General features: G+C 49.0%; 1 protein-coding gene across 4 annotated transcripts in view; it reads right to left on the bottom strand.

Annotated features, from left to right (window-relative positions):
* Positions 1-19,933, bottom strand: part of PPP1R16B (protein phosphatase 1 regulatory subunit 16B) — a 120,507-nt gene that overhangs the window by 30,400 nt on the left and 70,174 nt on the right. For all 4 annotated transcript variants that reach the window (XM_074406531.1, XM_074406533.1, XM_003936380.4 and 1 more), the window contains one exon: positions 618-688. In XM_074406531.1, coding sequence (XP_074262632.1) covers positions 618-688 — 71 coding nt within the window. The remainder of the gene's footprint in view (positions 1-617; positions 689-19,933) is intronic.

The following is a 19,933-nucleotide window of genomic DNA, read 5'->3' as shown; positions in this document are numbered from 1 at the left end:
TTGAGTAACAGGAGATTTTTGGCTTCAGCATGCCCGTGGTTGCTGCGTGGAGAGAGAATTATGGCAGAGTCAGACTGAATGCTGGGGACCAGTTCCGAGACTGTAGCAGCATCCACGTGAAGAGTGACAGCCAGAGCAGCTGTCCCCAGCAGGAAGGCATCCCTCTGCCTTGGAAAGGACATGTCATGATAGCACATGGCTCAAGGCCATAGATCAAGACCATGTGACCTGCCTAAGGTCACATAAGTCCCGCCAATTGCCTCTGTCGCCAGGGTGGATGGGATCTCCTGATGAGAGTGAATGTGCTTCGTACACTGTCAAGCTCCAAACACACTTGCTTTGATGGGCAGTAGGGATGCAGTGAACAAAGGCTCCCTGTCCTCAGAGCCTGCATGTGCGGGCGCGGCTGCGCACACACAGGGCTCTGTGGGGTGGCTGTAACAGACACGCATGTCTCCAAAGTAGACAAGAGCCTTTCAGATGGGCCAGCTGCGGGCTCCTCCTCCCTCCCTCATTCTCTCTTCTCTGAGGGTTCTGAGCAGGAAAGTGCCGATAAACAGGGTACCCACCCAGGTGAGGAGCAAGGAGCCCGAGAACCCCAACAAGCCCGGCCTTACCTGGTGTAGGGCTGTGAGTCCGTCCTCGTTGCACAAATCAGGGCTGACCTTGTTCTTCAGGAAGTAGCGTACTGCAATAGGAGGGTACAGGAGTGAGCTTCCCATTGCACACTGGTGTGCAGGCATGCAGGGGCCCGGATAACACCCACTCTCCCTGCAGGTCCAGGAGCAAAGTAGTAACACCTCCTCAGTTTACAGATGAGACAACTGAGGCCCAGCACATAGGTCTTTGGTCCAGGATTTCCAAGAGGTGGATCCCACTGCTTGTCTTATCATAGATAACAATAATAAGAGCTAACAATTATTGAGCACTTCTTGTATGCCAGGCACTGAGCTAAGCAATTTTCATTGTTGTCCAGAGGTGCACATTCTAGTCATTGAAAGCATACACTCTGGAGGTTTAAATTTGGGCACCATTCTCATTGGCTGTGCAACGTCAGCCAAGACACTTCCTTCTCTGTGCCTCAGTTTTCCCAACTGTAAAATGGGGATGTTGTCCATCCTCCTCACTGTGGCAGTGTGAGTGGTCTTCGAGGTGAGCCATGCCAGGGGCTCAGCATGGGGTTTGAAGGTGAACTCCTGCTCTGGCAGCAGTCATGATTTTTATTAAAACTGTGGTGGTTCCCCATAGCAGGTGATTTTACACCTATGGGTGTCAAATGCCCCTTCTTTGACCCTACTGGGCCCTGGGGAAGGAGGGTCGTAGAGGTTTTAACCATTCACAATCCCTAGACTTTTGTCTAGTTGTGTGTGTGTGTGTGTGTGTGTGTGTGTGTGTGTGTGTTTTTTTCAGGGATTCTGGGTGGGCAGGGAGGCCAGAGTGAACAGCATTGAAATCCTGGAATCCCTCTTGCTTAGGATAAGCCTCCTCCCCTTATCACTGTGACCCTCCTTCTTCCTCCTCTGCCTGCCACCATTCAGGCCCTAATTCTCCCCTGAGCCCAAGTGCAAACAAAGGAAGAGAAGAGAGGAGCTTGCCCAGGAGCCCTGCAGTCCCCTTCCCAGGCTTGGCAACGTGCACCCCTCCTCTACTTTAGCAGGGTGATCTCAGGCCCTCCAGCTTTCCCTCTCCCCATAGATGAAGAGTCCAGGGGTTCAGTGGGATGAGTCCACCCAAGCCCCTGGTTCACCTTCTAGGCCACACCTCTACTGTCCTGTCCAAATGGCTCTGAGCCTGCTTGCAGGGCCTCAGCAGGATCCTCCCTGGATCCAGCTTCCCAAAGGTAGACTGTGCAGTTACTGGGCAAGCGGACGTCTAGGCCAGAGGGGTGAACAGAGGGTGGCTATTTGTGGAGTCAAGTGGAAGAACTTGAATACACAGGCTGCCTTGTATGTGTGGCCCTCATGCCATCATGCTGATGAAGCTAGGCGTGGAGGTCCAGGCACAGCATATAGGAGACATAGGCTGGTGCTGACCCCTCTGAGCCTCTTCCCACCCCCAGCCAGAAACCTTGTGAAACAGAAGCCAAAGCCCACACCGCCTAGCACCCACCGTGGACACTATCTCCACACTACGGTTCATGCCATAGGGCAGGGCTGAAGTGGTTTCCTCATTGATTTGCCTCTGCTGTAGGGGAACAAGTTAGAAGTGAGCTGGGCAGGGTTGGGAGAAGCCTATTCATTCTGCAGGACAAAAAGCCCAGTCACCAACCCCAGGGAAAAAAGACGCTGGTAGGCAAGGGCAGTCCTCAAGGGCTCAGGAGCAGTGGTGGATAGGGTGGGGGCAACCCCCTCAGCTCCATCCTCATGAGGCCCAGCTCCCAAACTACAGCCCCAGTTGCACTCTAGGCTTCAGTGTAGACCGAGGCCCTGCATGAAGGGGAGGTTGAGGCCAACACCCAGCAAGAGGTGGCATCTCTAGCAGACCTGCCCAGTATGCATATCTGGTAGGGGTTAAGCACGACAAGACCTTGTCCAGTAAGGTCCAGATCCTTTGGCACTGTGCTGACCAACATGGTGCCACTAGCTACATCTGGCTATTATGGCTGGTAAATGAATTAATATTCAAAATTCATTTTCTCAGGCATGCTGTGCTCAGTTTCAAGTGATTGGTGGCTACCATATTGGAAAGTGTAGAAATAGAACATTTTTATATTCTTGGAAAGTTCTATTAGACAGTGCTGCTTTGGGGCATTATACATGAAAGTTAGCTCTATCCCAAGTTGTTAAAATCCTTCCATGGCTCCCCACTGCTGTGGGAGTAAAGGCCAAAACTCTTCCTATGGCAAACAAATTCTTGCATGATGTAAGCCCTGCCTGCCAGGCTCCAGCTTGCACAGTTTTAGGGGGCACCATCTGCATCATGGTTTATGAGACTGGCATCTGTCCAGTACCCAGCTTGCTCAGCTGTGCACAATCATCCTACCTGCTTACCTTTCCATTCTCATTTCTTAAACTCCAGACACTCTGCACAACAGTCTTTTGTCAGCTACAGAGTCACAACGTGTCTTCCAGCCTCTGAGATTTTGCATAGTCTGTTCCCACTGCCTGGAAGACTCAATCATTCATCCATCCATCCACCAGCATCCATTCATCCACCCACTTACCATCATCCACCCATCAATATAGCTATCCATCCATCCACCAATCCACCCATCCAACCAACCACCATCATCCATGCATCCACTTCTAACACACACACACACACACACACACACACACACACACACACACGCCCACACCTGCCCCACTCCTCATCCTTTAGGTCTCAGCTGAAACTCCCCAGACTCCTGTCATATATACCCATAGCTCCTATACATCTCATTTATACCCTTTTAACAACTACAATTACATAACTATTTAATTATGGGCTTTGGGGCTATCTGCTCATTGGACACTAAGCCCCACAAGGACAGAACAGTGATCTGGTACTTATGGCTTTATCCCTAAAGCCTGGTGCACAGTAAAGTCCTCAAGAACTCCTCCAGGACCTTGACCCAATTGGCAGCCCTCTAGTTGGGTCCAAGGACAAAGACTTTTCATCTCTGAGCAAAGCAGGTCACCCTCAAGGGCTGACTCTGGAAACTCATGTCTGTAGCGGGCAGCTCTCTGCTCACAGGTGTCTCCTCCAGCCCCAGTGCCTGGTGTTAGCCTTGGGACCATGTAGAAGGTTATGGCAAAGCCACTGGTCACCAAGACCCAGGCTGCCCAAGGGTGAGTGGGGGTATCCTGAGCCTGACAGATGGCTTTTGGGAGAGGAGCAGTGGCCACTATGCCCCTGACTAGGATGGAATTCTGGATGGTTCTGCTCACATTAGCTAGAGGTTCAAATCCCATGGGATGGGTGGCAGAATAAACTTCCTGTCCAGGAGATACTCTTTGAGGCAGGAAAGAAGCATCAGCTGGCAGAAGCAGTGTTTGTGCACAGTAATTATTGGGGTGTTCTCTGCACTGTGCAGGAATCCAAGCCATGTAATTACCCTGATGTTGGGCAGTTATTTTCAGCCCAAGAGGTGGGACAAATCATTCCCATTTCTAGGAAGCCTGTAATACTCATGAGCCAAGGCTGCCCCAGCAGTGCTACTTACAGTGTAGCCGGGAGCCCAAGGCCTGGCTCTGTAATCTAGTCACCGGAGCAAAGTCCTCACCACCCAGTGCACAACCAGGCTTCCTGCCTCTGGAGTTCAGTAAGAAAATGACTCTTATATTAATAATGTTTTCTGGCCAGGCACAGTGGCTCACGCCTGTAATCCCAGCACTTTGGCAGGCCAAGGCATATAGATCACTTGAGCTCAAGACCAACCTGGCCAACAAGGCAAAACCCTGTCTCTGCAAAAAATACAAAAATTAGCCAGGTGTGGTGGTGCATGCCTGTAATCCCAGCTACTCGGGAGGCTGAGGCAGGAGAATCGCTTGAATCCAGGAGGCGGAAGTTGCAGTGAGCTGAGATTGCACCATTGCACTCCAGCCTGGGTGACAGAGCAAGACTCTATCTCTAAATAAATAAATAAATAAATAAATAAAATAATGTCTTCTTACCAAGCCTATCATTTGCACCTAGGTCAATTCAGAACCACTTTCTTTCATGAGTTCACATCTATAATTATTCCCCTTATGCAGAAGAAGAGATAGAGGGTCAGGAAAGTGTAGTTTGGTCATACATGGCCAAATTAAGGAGCAGGGATTTGACACCAGACTTGTCTGATTTTAAAGCCCAGGCTGGTGGCCAGTGGACCGTTCTACTGTGCCCTAAGATCCAGGAATGGCAATCAGCATTTCTGGATTTCTGTCATGTCCAGACCTGTGCTGAGAGCTGATTTGGGGAAGACGGTAATGGGAAATGGACCGCAGTGACCCTGCTTCTGAAACTGTCTATGTATCAGAGGCCCTGCAGTCCCAAGCCAAGTCTCTTCTGGAAGACAAACGAGTTCAAGGATCCACAAATGGAACAGAAGAAATGGGGTGCCCTGCTGAGGGATTAGCTCTTTCAGGGCCATTTAAAATGTAAACCTGCCTCCCCTGACTCCCTGTTTCGAAGCTTCTTATGGCTCCACTTTGCTCTCTTCTCCTTCCTACAATTTTTTTAAAAAATATAGAGATGGGGTCTTGCTATGTTGACCAGGCGGGTATCAAACTCCTGGCCTCAAGCAATCCTCCCATCTCGGTCTCCCAAAGTACTGGGATTTCACACATAAGCCACCATGCCCAGCCTTCTTCTTTTTTTAAGACAGGGCCTCACTATGTTGCCTAGGTTGGCCTCAAACTCTTGGGTTCAAACGATCCTCCCACCTCGGCCTTCTGAGTAGGTGAGACTCTAGGTGCACACACAACCACATCCAGCCTCCACGTTGCTCTTGGGATGAAGTTCAGAATCCTTCCATGATCTTCACTGGGATTGGCAAACTATGGCCTGTGGGCCAAATCTGGCAGGCAGGCAGGCTGTTTCTGTAAGTAAAGTTTTATTGGAACACATCCACACTCATTCATTTACAGATCACCTATGACTGCTTTCACTCTGCAACAGCAGATCTGGATAGGTACAACAGAGACTGCATGGCACACGTGGCCTGTGATATTTGCTATCTGGTCCTTTGCAGACCCCTGGTCTTCAAAGTCCTGTATGGTGTGGTCCCGCCTACAGAGCTACTGCCTTGCATAATTCCAAGGCAATATGCAAATATGCTTGCATAACAGTACCTTGCACTGTTCTCATCATAGTTTACGTGAATAGAGTGCCCTGGAATTATGCAGTGTGCAGCCTGCTCAGCCATGCCCAGGGGGCCTGTCTCCTACCTCTCCGGGCTCATCTCTTGCTCTCTGAACACCTGGAACAATGGAGGAAGCTGGCTTGGGTCTAAGGTGTTGCCTGGAGCTCAGGGAGCACAAAGACAAGAAAGGCATGCTTTTTCCCTTCTTCCAGGAGTGTCCATGCCTTCTCTCAGTTGCCCACGCTCAGGGTGGCTCCCTGCCCACAAAGCCCTAAGTCCCAGGCTCGGCTATCAGTTTTTGGAGTCACCCATTTATTCTGATGCATTTGCTTAGCTGCCGCTATAGGCAAGTTATTCCCCCTCTCTGCCTCCATGTCCTCATCTGCAAAATGGGGATCACAACAGTGCTCCCTCATGGCATTGTTGTGGGGTTAAAGACAAGGCTCTGGCTACTGTTAGCATTTATTTAAGAAATAAAAATCAAAAACAACCAGTGAGCTCTTGCTTGTGTCCCGTCCTGTGCTGGCTGCTCGGAATACAACCATCAACATCCTGCATCGCCCAGGAGCTTTAGAGCTGGTGGTAAAAGAGGCAATCTCTCTCCAGGGAGCTCTGAGCAGATGCTGGTTCACGGACCACTGTAAGGCCACAGTTGGTGCCCCCCCACCCCCCACACAGGCAGGACCCTACTGAGATGGAAAGAGGTAGCTCCCACCCTCCTCTCTCACGTATCCCTGCTCCTGGCGCCGACCCCGCCGCTCCGCCCACACCTCCCTGGCAATCTGGCTGGAATCTGGGCCAAACAGGGCCATCTGGTCCTCTCCATCTCCAGCTGCAGCAAGTGAGGCTGAGCTGGCCCATCTCAGCAGGAAGCTGGTGGCGGCTGCCTTTGCAGGGAGACATCACTGACAAGCTTGTGTTTTCTTTGGCATCTGACCCACTCGTCTCAAAGAGCATCTTCCTGACCTCGAGATGGTCAGTGACATGTGACCATAGGCATGGCTCCTGCTCCTCCTCTGGGGAAACGGGGAGAGCCAGGCAGAGGTGACTGCCCAGCGAAGGTGGACCCTGTGCAATCTGCGTCTCCCTGGAGCAGGGGGTGCCCTGGGCTGAGCTGCTGATACCTGACCATGTGACTTGCACTGTCATGTTCATGGGGGCACATGGGGTACCCATTCACCAAGCTCTGCCCTCCTATCTCTCTTCCTCCCTTTCCTGCCCAGTGCCCAGCAATGAGGCCTCATCCTCCCACTGCCTCCAAGGCACTGCATGATCTAGTCCCTGCCCACTCCACACTCGTCTCACCTGAATCCCTCACTGGTTCAGCCACATGGGTCTCTCATTTCCTAAAACAAAACAGAACAACACAAACCAAGCTCTGATGTTCCAGGCCTTTACACACACTGTTTCCTATGCCTGGAACCCTTTCTTCCCACTCTTGGGCCGGCAAACTCTTCTTCATCCTTCAGATTTTAGCCGAAATGTCACCTCCTCTGGGAGGCCTTCCCTGATTGCCCCAATCTCCATTGAGCTTCCCCATCTAATTTCTCCACACTACCGTGCATTTCTGCTTTTGTCCTTCACAGCAGCACTTACTTTGTTGCCCATGGAGCTACCTGTTCCTGAGGCCATGAAACTATTTCTTGGTGTAGTTCCATAGACATGGGGCACCCACAGAAGTATGACTCAGGAATGACAAGCAATGATTGTGACTTTTGTACAAAATTGAGTGAGGCCAGGTGTGGTGGCTCACACCTATAATCTCAATGCTTTGGGAGATAGAGGCCATAGAATCATTTGAGGCCAGGAGTTCGAGGCTGCAGTGAGCTGTGATCATACCACTGCACTCCAGCCTGGATGACAGAGCAGGATACTGTCTCTTAAAAAAAAAAATTTAAAAATGTTTAAAAAATGAGTGAGCAGACACCCTTCCTTGAGCTTCCCTCATCAACACAGCCAGACCTGGAGGCTGACCACAGGAGTCCTTCAGCCTTACCCAACACTGTCCCCTCTCCAGGCTGGATACAGGGAACTCAGCATGTCCCTCTGTCCAGGACCATACTCTCGTGCCCTGTGCCCTTGCTCTTTCTACAGCCCCGCACTAACTGTGTGCCAGGCACCCTTCATATCCATCAAGTTAATTAGTCCTCATAATCCAGTTACAATAATCCCGCTGTTATTAAATAACTCCCTGTGATTATTGCTCCAGTTTACAGATGGGAAAACTGAGGCTCAGGTTTGAATACATGAAATGATTTGCCCAAGGGCACCTTGCTGGGAATAGTAGAGCTGGGATTTTTAACCAAGGTCCAGCCAGCTCCAAAGAGTAAACCTCTAACCACTTTGCTAAAATTGTAGCAAACAAGGACCCAGGGAAGGAAACACATGCAGCAAAGAGACACACAGTGCAGACACAGATGTTAGCACGAAGAGAGCCCACAGGGATGGCAAAAAGCTAAAAGAAAGGTCAAGACCATTGCCAATAAAGGGCAGCATTCCAGAACATCACGCGATAAAGAAGCTGCCAACAGGCATTGCTGCAGCCTTTGCAGTTGCTGTATTTGCAAATGAAGTCACTGAGGCACAGAAGTTAACCTTGAGCCTGGGGTCCCACAGCTAATAAATGACAGCTGTGAGCCTGAGCTCCATCACCACCTCTGTCCATCTTCCTGCTGCATCTCCAGTGCGGGTGGACCCCAGCCTCCCCCTGCTTCCAAGCACCTTGGTGGCCTGCGTCATGTGGCCACACCCCGCCCACTGGGCTGCACCTCCTGTATGAGAAGCCCAGTCCACACTGACTTATTACCCGCTCTTCAAGGTGCTGTCAGGACTGCTGTGAGCCCAGCCCTTGGCTATGATAATGCCAAAGGGCCAGCACTCTCAGAGCTGCCCCTCTGTTCTCCTCCCAAGTCAAAGCTGTCCTGTGCCCCCAGTGCACTGTGCTTCCAAATCACCCCACTGAGCAATTGCAACGTTTCCACCCACCGCTGCTCCTCCCTGGAGCAGAAATAGCCAGAAATAGCTGCTCCCAGGGAAGCCCAGCCGCCTGGGGCTGAGGGTGGAGACTCAGTCAACTCACATGGTGGCTTCTGCAGTGACTGGTACAGCCCGCCCCTCTGCCAGGCAGTTTCCCCAGGATCCTGGGTGATGACTTACCCTGGTGGACCAGAAAGACATGGGCTTCCCTCAAAGTCACCTCCCCAGGACCAAGCCTCAGGCCCCAGGCACCAGCCCCTTGCTCTTCCCCAGATAGAGAGTATCACTCTTGGCCCACTCAAGCAGAGGAGGAGTTGGACAACCGTGTGAAAACGTGTGGAAGTCAGAGCCCTTGGGCCTTGCTGGTGGGAATGTAAGATGGTACAGGACTATGGAAAACAGATTGACCGTTCCTCAAAAAGTTAAACAGGCCGGCGCGGTGACTTATGCCTGTAATCCCAGCACTTTGGCAGGCCAAGGTGGGTGGATCACCTGAGATGGGGAGTTCAAGACCAGCCTGGCCAATGTGACAAAACCCCGTCTCTACTCAAAATACAAAAAAATCAGCCGGGCATGGTGGCAGGCACCTGTAATCCCAGCTACTCAGAAGGCTGAGGCAAGAGAATCACTTAAACCCAGGAGGCAGACGCTGCGGTGAACCGAGATCGTGCCATTGTACTTCAGCGTGGGCAACAAGAGCAAAACTCCATCTCAAAAAAAAAAGTGAAACATAGGATTACCACCTGGCCCAGCAATTCTATTCCTATATATATATTTAAGAGTAATGGAAAAAAAAAAGAGTAATGAACACATATGTCCACATAAAACCTTACATATGAATGTTTTTATAGCATTAGTCACAATAGCCCTAAAGTAATACCCAAATTTCCACCAACTAATGAATGGATAAACAAAATTCCATACAATGGAATAGTACCCTGCCATAAAAAGAAATAAAGTACTGCTATGTGTTACAACATGGACGAACCTTGAAAACATCGTGCTAAGTAAAGGAAGCCAGACACAGAGGCCACATATTGTGTGACTTCATTTATATGAAATGTCCAAAATAGCCAAATCTATAGAAAGAGAAAGCAGATTAGTGGTTGCCAGGGACCAGAGGACTGGAGGGAGAATGGGGAGTGACTACTAATGAATACAGGGTCCTTTGAGGGTGCTGCAAATGTTCTGGAATTAAACACTGGTGATAGTGAATCTATCTTCAAGTGTAGATAGTGAATCTACAATCTTGTGAAAGGTCTTGTACCAAAGACCACAAAATTGCATACTTTAAAAAGAGTAAACTTTGGCCAAGCATGGTGGTTCACGCCTGTAATCCCAACACTGCGGGAGGCCAAGGCGGGCAAATCACAAGGTCAGAAGATCAAGACCATCTTGGCCAACATGGTGAAATCCCGCCTCTACTAAAAATACAAAAATTAGCTGGGCCTGGTGGCATGTGCCTGTAGTCCCAGCTACTCAGGAGGCTCAGGCAGGGGAGGGGGAGGTTGCAGTGAGCTGAGATTGTGCCACTGTACTCCAGCCTGGTGATACAGCAAGACTCCGTCTTAGGAAAAAAAAAAAAAAAAAGATACATTTTAGGCCAGACACAGTAGTTCACACCTGTAATCTCAGCACTTTGGGACATGGAGGCAGGCAGACGACCTGAGGTCAGGAGTTGGAGACCAGTCTGGCCAACATGGTGAAACCCTATCTTTACTAATAATACAAAAAAAAAATTAGCCGGGCGTGGTGGCACACACCTGTAATCCCAGCTACTCAGGAGGCTGAGGCAGGAGGATCACTTGAAACCGGGAGGTGGAGGTTGCAGTGAGCCGAGATCGTGCCATGCACTCTAGCATGGGCAACAAGAGTGAAACTGTGTCTCAAAAAAAGGGGGGGGAGGGGTAAATTTTATGGTATGTAAATTATATCTCAACTTTAAAAAGAGAAGAGGGGCTGGGCACAGTGGCTCATGCCTGTAATCTCAACACTTTGGGAGGCCAAGGTGGGCAGACAATGAGGTCAAGAGATTGAGACCATCCTGACCAACATGGTGAAAACCCATCTCTACTAAAAATACAAAAAGTAGCTGGGTGTGGTGGCACGTGCCTGTAACCCCAGCTACTAGGGAGGCTGAGGCGGGAGAATCGCTTTAACCAGGGAGTCAGAGGTTACAGTGAGCCAAGATTGCACCACTGCACTCCAGCCCAGTGACAGAGTGAGACTCCATCTCAAAAAAAAAAAATGTGGGGTGGGGTGGGGAGGGGCTCCTCCCCTGCCAGCCTGAGAGGTCTTTGAGGTCAAGGCAACATCTATCCCACTCATCACTGTACCCATAGTGCTGAGGACAGTGTCTGCTCCACGGTAGGTGCTCAATCATTGTGTACAGGAAGGAGAAAGAAGGCGGAAGGAAGGGGGAAGGCCACTGGCCACTTGGGCCCTTATGGACCCTATGTAATCTGCCTATGTTTCCCAGCATCACCTGTCTTTCCTGGCATCATCCCACCTGACCACCATGGCCCTCTCCAGGCCTACTCCACACCACCCCTCCTGTGCCTCTTCTCAAGTGCTGTTCCTTCTTCCTGTCTTCTTCTTCTCCTTTTTTTTTTTTTTTTTTTTTTTTTTTTTTTTTTTTTTGAGAAAAAGTCCCTCTGTCACCCAGGCTAGAGTGCAGGGCATGATCAAGCTCACTGCAGCCTCGACCTCCAGGCCTCAAGCAATCCTCCCACCTCAGCCTCCTAAGTAGTTGGGAGTTCAGGTGCACACCACCATGCCCAGCTAAGTTTTTTTTTTTTTGTATTTTTGTGGAGATGGGGTTTTGCCATGTTGTCCAGGATGGTCTCGAACTCCTGAGCTCAACTGATCCTTCTGCCTCAGCCTCCCAAAGGGCTGGGATTACAGGCATGAGCCACCATGCCCAGCCCTGCCTGTCTTTCTCTGTCTTCACTTCACCTGATTAATTCTTACTTAGACTCCAAGTCCCAGCTTCAATGTCACTTCCTCTGCGAAGCCTCCTGCAGGTTTCCCAGGCACTCTCATCACATGCTTGCTGTGCCCCACAAACTCCAAAAGGACTTAACACTATGGTGTAGTTGCATATGGATTTGTCTGTGTCTTTGCAACACTAAAGATCTGGATGGGTAGGGCAAGCAGGACCATCTCTTGGCCACCGTGCTGCTACTGTGATACAGTTCAGGCCCCCAGTCAATATCTGATGACTGCAGAAGTGAATGGAGCTTATGTGATCTCTACCCAAGCCTCAGAACCAGTCGGAACATCTGTTCTTGGACTACTCTACGCTTTTTCCTTTGGGCAAGAGCAGGCTGGGCCACAGACTTTTCCTTCTCAGACGAGAATCTTCACCCTCTGGCTTGTACAAAGAGGCCAGTTTCTCCCTTAGCATCTCTGATACCCTTGGCATCACCAGGACAAGATGGCCAAGGGAACTGCAGACACGTAGCTATAAACCTTCTCCCTTCTAGAACCTCCATGCCCAGGACACATGTCTCTGCAAGACAGAAGGGGTTGACACATATGTTATCCAGATGCCTCTGCATATGTAACTTACATCTGGCATTGGGTGTGTGCAGGAGAAATGACTGCACACCCTTTAGGATGTAAGGTCTATGTGGGCAACTCATGCCTGCCCCCTTATCTAGGATATGCAGCTCCTAGAGAAAGTACTCAATATTTGTTGACTGAATGATCAAATTAAAAAGATTTTTAATTTGATCTAAAAACAAAAAACTAACGATACCAAGAAAACTGAAGTACAAAGTAGGCCTGCAGCTAATCCTCTTCAAAATATATCGTCTTTCGGAGACATGGAGGTCGGGGTGGGGTGGGGAATCACTTCCTAATGTGTGAGAGGACATTATGTATTAGATTAGAGGGAGAACTGCATCTAACTCAGCTACCGTGAAGATGATATGGGTCTGTAAGGTTTCTCTGCAAAAGCTGCAAAGACTGTGTCTTGGACCTTTTCCTCTCTCTTCTTTTCCCTTCCTTCCCCTTATATTACCGCTTACAGTGCTTAATCTCAAAGACTGAAGGCAAGGGTCCCCCTTATCCAGAAACACGATCTTGGAACTTCCCCATTCTATTCATAAACACATCAGACCCCAGCTGCACCAGGCCCCTGTTCTTTGCTGATTCTATCTCCAGAATTCTCCCAGCACCTCTCCTTACAGCTTCACTGCAGACCCAGGGACCTGATCTCCCTTCCGCCCTGCAGGGCCTGGCCTGCCTAAAACGAGCTGGCAGCTGGGGAGCTCTCCAAGGTATCTGCTCCTATCCCAATTTGCCTCTCTCCCCAGATGGCTTGCATGCCTCTTTCTGGTTTGCTCTTGCTCTCCAAAACCCATCTCTCTCACCTCACTTCTCTTTCCACCTATGTCTCCTGAATTTTTAAAAATAGTCCAATTACTTTATATCTCCAGGCAAGTAATAGATAAAAATATTCCCAGCCCTCCAGGTAGGAGATACATACATATAAACACTGTAATGGCTTCACAGCCATCATAATAGCATCTAACATTCATTGACTATTTTCTGAGTATGAGGCACTGTACTAGGATGTTATATGTATTATCCCAGATCCCCAAAATCCCTTAATCCCAACAACAACCCCATGACTTAGGTGCTATTATCAGCCCATTTGACAGAGAACTTATATGATTTGTCCAAGCTTGTTTAGCTAAGTGCCGAGGCTCAATTCTAGTCTAGTTGATTCCATACATAACTGCTATTTCAGGCATGACTAATGCCAAGAGACCCTCACTCAAATATAGCCAAGAATAAAATCCATTCCTATCAAATGTTTAGGAAGAAGCAATGAGTTGTCTACGAAGGGAGAAGTTCCTTCAGCTCACACCTGTCCACTTTGAAGCTTCCCTCTGGTTTCCCTGCTCCTAACCACCTCTGCCATCTCTGCATGGTTTAATCTGTCACCCAGGCTGGATTCTGGCCTTTCCTAAAGATGCTACTCTGCCTCTGCCCTATCTTACGTAGGACACAAACAAATCCTACTTTGGGCTTCCAAGTGTCTTCCTGGGAAATAAAACAAGATTTCTGAAAAATTTAAAGGTAACTATGTGAGAAATTCAAGTCAGTACTTGTAGCTTCCATATTACCGATGGAAAAGATAAATGCAAATCAACACAGTATTTGTTAAAAGTCACAAAATGAAAGATATAATAAAGAAACAAATGCCACAAATCACAAAGCAAGATGACCGACATCCAAACATCTACTAGATGAATAAATTGAATCATTTATCCTTCCCATAAAGCAGTAATGATTTGGTTGCCAAAAAAAATCAACTGTGTGCTGCTTACAAGAGATATATTCTGAACAAAATAACAGAGAGACTAAAAATAAAAGAATGTTCAAATATAAAACAGGCAAATACAAACACAAAGAAAGTGGAGGTGGCAGCGTTACTATTATGAAGAATGGAATTCTGAGCAAATAAGGAGGTAATCAACTTTAGGTTGATCAAAAATGAGATACTTCAAAATGAGATTATAAACAGGAAGCAGATCGGTGATTGCTGGGGCTAGTGGGGCAGGAGAGGAGAAAGAAGTCATTATCAGGGAGGAAACCTTATGAATTGCATAATCAGCAAAGTCAAATTCAGTAAAGCAAAAATGGTTAGTATAAACCAGGCGCAGTGGCTCATGCCTGTAATTCCAATGCTTTGGGAGGCCGAGGAGGGTGGATCACCTGAGGTAAGGAGTTCGAGACCACCGTGGTCAACATGGTGAAACCCTGCCTCTACCAAAAATACAAAAAATTAGCCAGGCATGGTGACAGGTACCTGTAATCCCCACTATTCAGGAGGCTGAAGCAGAATTGCTTGAACCTGAGAGGTGGAGGTTGCAGTGAGCTCAGGTCACGCTACTACGCTTCAGCTTGGGCAACAAAAATGAGATTTCATCTCAAAAAAAAAAGGTTGGGGGGGTAGTATATAAGTCAGAAGCACAGTTTTCCCAGGAATCTTCAGCACACATACCCCCTAAAGAAAAGATTAGAGGACAGACAAAGATTTACGGACAAGGATGTTCACAGCAGCACTGTTTATATGCATGTCATTGATAAAGGAGAAATCCTGGAAGCAACCCAAATGTCTGAACAATTGGAGGTTGATTTGGTAAATGATGGAACATCTATATAATGGAATATTCTGCAGCTGGTATCTTTGAGGAATTTTTAATGACATGGGAAAACGCTTGATATATAATGTAGAATGGAAAAACAAAAAATCAAAACTTTATATTCAATGCAATCTCAACTGGAAAGGGAAAAAATGCATTCCACATATCCACACACTTCTCATTGGAAAAAAAAATACATAGTAGCCGTGGTTTATCAGGGATTTTTATTTTGTTTACCAGTATTTTCCAAGCATTTTAAAATCCGTATGTACTACCTTTATAATCAGAATGTCTCAATTTCACTAAAAACCAAAAACCTACAGAATGATAGCCAAGTGGTAAAAACCCTATTTCTGCTCAAAGTAGCTAGTGCAGAAACAAAGTCTCAACCTGGCTGACCTCATGAAAGAAGTGCTAAAGCTGGGATTCCTGTATTGAGCAGGAAGTTAAATAGCAGCAATAATACAAACTATTTTGTTTGGAGAGTACAGGGGTTGGCACACTGTGGTCTACAAACTGAATCCGATTTAATCTTGTACTGCTTACAAGCTAAGAATGGCTTCTATTTTTTTAAAAAATGATTGAAAAAAATCAAAGAAGAGTAATATTTGGTGATACATGAACATTATATGAAAGTGGGATATCATTGTCCAGAAACTAATTGGAACACATGCTCCTTATTATGCATTGCCCATGGCTGCTCTGAGGCTCCAGCAGCACAGCTGAGGAGTTAGACAGAGACCATATGGCCACACAGCTGAAAATATTTCTTATCTAGCCCTTTGCAGAAAAACTTTGCTGATCCTCAGGGTAGTTCTTTTCAGCTAACAAAATATGTTCAATGACCAGGCGCAGTGTCTCACACCTGTAATCCCAACACTTTGGGAGGCCAAGGTGGGCAGATCACCTGAGGTCAGGAGTTCAAGACCAGCCTGGCCAACATGGTGAAACCCTGTCTCTACTAAAAATACAAAAATTAGCCGGGCATGGTGGTGGCACATGCCTGTAATCCCAGCTACTCGGGAGGCTGAAGCAGGAGAATCACTTGAACCCGGAAGGTGCAGGTTGCAGTGAGCTGAGATCGTGCCATTGCACACCAGCCTGGGCAACAAGGGCAAAACTCTGCTTCAAAAAAAAGAAAAAGTTCAAAACCACAGTCTCATTTCACCCTCACAATAAAAGTCTCCTGGTCCCAGGTAGGAGAGGAAGAAACAAATATAAGTCCAAGGTGAACCCTGGGATCGTGACCAGGAAGGGAAACAGACAGATCAGGCCCAGTTCCTTCACCTGTCAAGAAGTAAAGGGTGCACAAACCTCCCCCAAGAGCCTGCTGTTGCTTCTGGCTGTCCCCACTGTCTCTACCCCTGGCCCCAACTCAGCCACCTCTCCCCTCTGAAAGCAGCCACATTTCCTGTCAAGAGCGTGACCTTCTGAAACCTACATGGTGGAGGCTGCAGCTGCAAAGAGGATGGTATTTTTATCCAGACCCTGCTTCCTGTTTGCTTGTCTGGGGGGTTTTGTTTGCGGGTGTTTGGTTTTGTCATTTCTCATACAGACTCGGCTCCCATGTCACAACAGAACAAAGAAATTTGTCTCCTGCTAGGCATGCTGCCTGCCTCACAGGCCCACCTGCCCTGGGTGGGGGGAGGGGGCGGCCTGTCCTGCTACCCTCCCTGCAAGCTGCACAATCTCCTGTGACTTCCAGACACCCATCTTCTGCCTATGCAGGAGCAGAAACCAGGGCAGCTGGGTGGGCAGAGAGGAAACAGGAGCATTTCTGCTGCAGGAAATGGAAAAATCCACTCTCTTATCAGACAGGAACAGCTACAGAGGAGCTGGCTGGGCCGGGAGGGGAGCAAGCTGCAAGTTTTCCAGGGCTTCTGGAACCCTCTGTTCCTGGCTCAGAGAAGCCCAAGACAGGATGGAGGTAGAGTGATGTAGGGGACTTGGGAATCATTTGCTGAGAATGTCCTAAGCTCTGGGACCTGGGGGATGGGTCATTCACTGATGCTCCCAGCAACAGACAAAATTGCCAGGGTCTTCAACCCTCATATCCCAGCTCAGCCAGATGTGGGAACAGACAGCAGATGCATATCAGCATTTACCTAGCTGATTTTAAGAAGAGCTCACGTTTACTGAGCACTTGCTGTGTGCCCAGCTCTGTGTCTAGCACGTGTAGGAGATGAGCTCATTTAATCCTTACCACTGCCCCAGGCAAATGTGAGACAGGCACTACCATGAACTCTTATTTTACAACTGGGGATACTGAGGCATAGTGAGTTTAATTAACTTGCCCCAATCTATTCAGCTGGTAAGAGGCTCCAATACCCTCACCCTTGATACATGCTTGTTCCACCATGAGAATGTATGAGAGAGCCAAACTTGACCCCAGGTTTGGAATCTGCAACCCAAAACCTTCCTATTTCCTCTTCTGCCAGCATGCCTGGTGCCAGGCTCTGAGCCCAAGGGATGAAAGGGCCAGCCTGACCTTTGCTGCAACCACTTCCACCCTGGAGAGAAGCCACTGAAGCACACTGTTGGGGGACATGCAGTCTACCTAAGCATTGCACCTGGCATGAAAACACAGGTGCAGTGGTTCAGAATTCAGAGTCCACCATTTCCCAGTGGTTCGATCTCAGATGTGTCATCTCCTCTATCTGAGCCTCAGTTGCCTCATGTGTAGAATGGGGACTATAATCTCATAAGGTTGTCCGAGAATTAGATTATGAAGTGCTGACCACAGTGCCTGGAATGAGTAAGGTGTTTAGCTACTAGCTGGCTCTCCTGTCCTCCACCTCCTAGCCCCAGCAGGCACCCCTTAGGAACATAGGGCCCAGTCTTCAAGCTCCAAGACAACAAATAGCAGCACCAGATAGAGTTATCTTTGGAGATGTGTGGGCTGACTACAAGATAAGAACAGTTTGGGCATTGTGGTCAGTCTCCAAGATGCCGCCCAAGCACCCCAGCCTCCCAGGATTCACGCTCTTGTCCAGTTCCCTCCCCCACTGAACAGGGATAACATGTGCCACCAACAGGATGGCGTGTGCCTTGTGATCCTTGGTCATAAAAGATGTTTCAGCTGGCTGGGTGCAGTGGCTCACACCTGTAATCCCAACATTTTGGGAGGCTGAGGCAAGCAGATCACCGGAGGTCAGGAGTTCAAGACCATCCTGGCCAACATGGTGAAACCTTGTCTCTATTAAAAATACAAAAATTAGCCAGGAATGGTGGCATGCACCTGTAATCCCAGCTACTTGGGAGGCTGAGGCAGGAGAATCACTTGAATCCAGGAGGTGGAGGTTGCAGTGAGCCGAGATCACACCACTGCACTCCAGCCTGGGCAACAGAGCAAGACTCCATCTCAAAAAAAAAAAAAAAAGATGTTTCAGCTTCTATCTTGCCCCTTGGATCACTTGTTCTAGGAGGGGCCAGCTGTCAAAGTGTGGAGACTTAACAGGTCTTTGAAAAGATCACCAGTGAGGGACTGAGGCCTCCTGCCAACAGTGTGTGGGTACCATCTTAGAATCAGATCCCCTAGCCCAGTCAGCCTTGGCCCATATATTGACTACAGCCTCCTGAGAGACCCTGAGCCCAAATCACCCAGCCACCCTAGGTTCCTGACTCACAGAAACTGTGGGATAACAGACATCTGCTGTTGTTTGCAGTTGCCACCTTTTGGGGTAATTTGTTGTGCAGTATACATAATGAGTGTCCCCAGAGAAGAGGCTCAGAGAGAGGAAGAGGGCTGGAGCCTGAGGGCATCATGCTGAGCTGGGCACCATGAGGACCAAAGAGCCTCCCAGATATCTCAGAACCCAACCTCCCCCTCAACCACACTCAGTCGTTTCCGTTAACCAGGGAAATTCTTCACTGAACCCCACAGCTGACTAAGGGTTTCTATTTCCGCCCACAGTGCAGAGAACCGTCCACATTTGTCACTCACCACCCGGGTGTGTTTCTTGTTCTGGGAGCACAGCCCAGGCTTCCCCATTGTGTGAAGATGGAACTAGGTCCCGATGCACCCTCCTGAGCTAAGGGTACCACTGACCTGGCAGGAGAAGTGGGAAGGAGGTGGCAGTCCCTGTCCTCAGCAGCCACGCACAGTTTTCTGATCAGCACAGGAGTTTTGACCTGCTCTGTTTTGGACCTGGGCCGCTTCACCCCTCCTTACGCACCCTGGTGGTCCTCCATTCCTGGGAGGTCACCATATTCATGCCAAACTTAGCGCGGACACCCGATCAGCATAGCGCACAACAGCCCAGAACTCCCGGACCCAAGCGATCTTCCTGCTTCAGCCTCCCGAGTAGCTGGGACTACAGACACGCGCAACCGCTCTCCGTACCCACAGCTTTCTAAATCACAAACCTGAATGCACCTCTCTCCTGTTCAGAAACCTCTCCTGGCTCCTCTCTGCCTTCACGGGGTTCATGATCTAGCCCAGTGGTTCTCAGTGATCCTGGACCCAGCAGCAGCACCAGGACCTGGAAATCTGCTAGCCATGTAAATCCTGTGGCCCTACCCCAGCCCTACTGGATCAGGAACCCTGTGGGAAGAGGGTGTCTAACAATCTGTGCCAGGCGTCCCCAAACTTTTTACACAGGGGGCCAGTTCACTGTCCCTCAGATCGTTGGAGGGCCGCCACATACCGTGCTCCTCTCACTGACCACCAGTGAAAGAGGTGCCCCTTCATGAAGGGTGGCGGGGGCCGGATAAATGGCCTCACATGCGGTCCACGGGCCGTAGTCTGGGGACGCCTGATCTATGCTTTAACAAACCCTCCCGGTGATTCCAGTGCACCATCAGGTTTGAGAAGGGTGTATGGATCCAGCTTCCTCTCTGACCAGTCCTCTCTGCCTCCTGTGCTCTAGAAATGTCCAACTATAGCCACATACATGGTGGCTCTCGCCTGTAATCCCAGCACTTTGGGAGGCTGACGAGGGTAAATCGCCTGAGGTTGGGAGTTCTAGACCAACCTGGCCAACATGGTGAAACCCCGTCTCTACTAAAAATACAAAAATTAGCAGGGTGTGGTAGT

Source organism: Saimiri boliviensis, chromosome 9, assembly GCF_048565385.1.
Source record: "Saimiri boliviensis isolate mSaiBol1 chromosome 9, mSaiBol1.pri, whole genome shotgun sequence".
Taxonomy (NCBI): domain Eukaryota; kingdom Metazoa; phylum Chordata; class Mammalia; order Primates; family Cebidae; genus Saimiri; species Saimiri boliviensis.
This window is presented reverse-complemented; position numbering and strand designations above follow the sequence as displayed.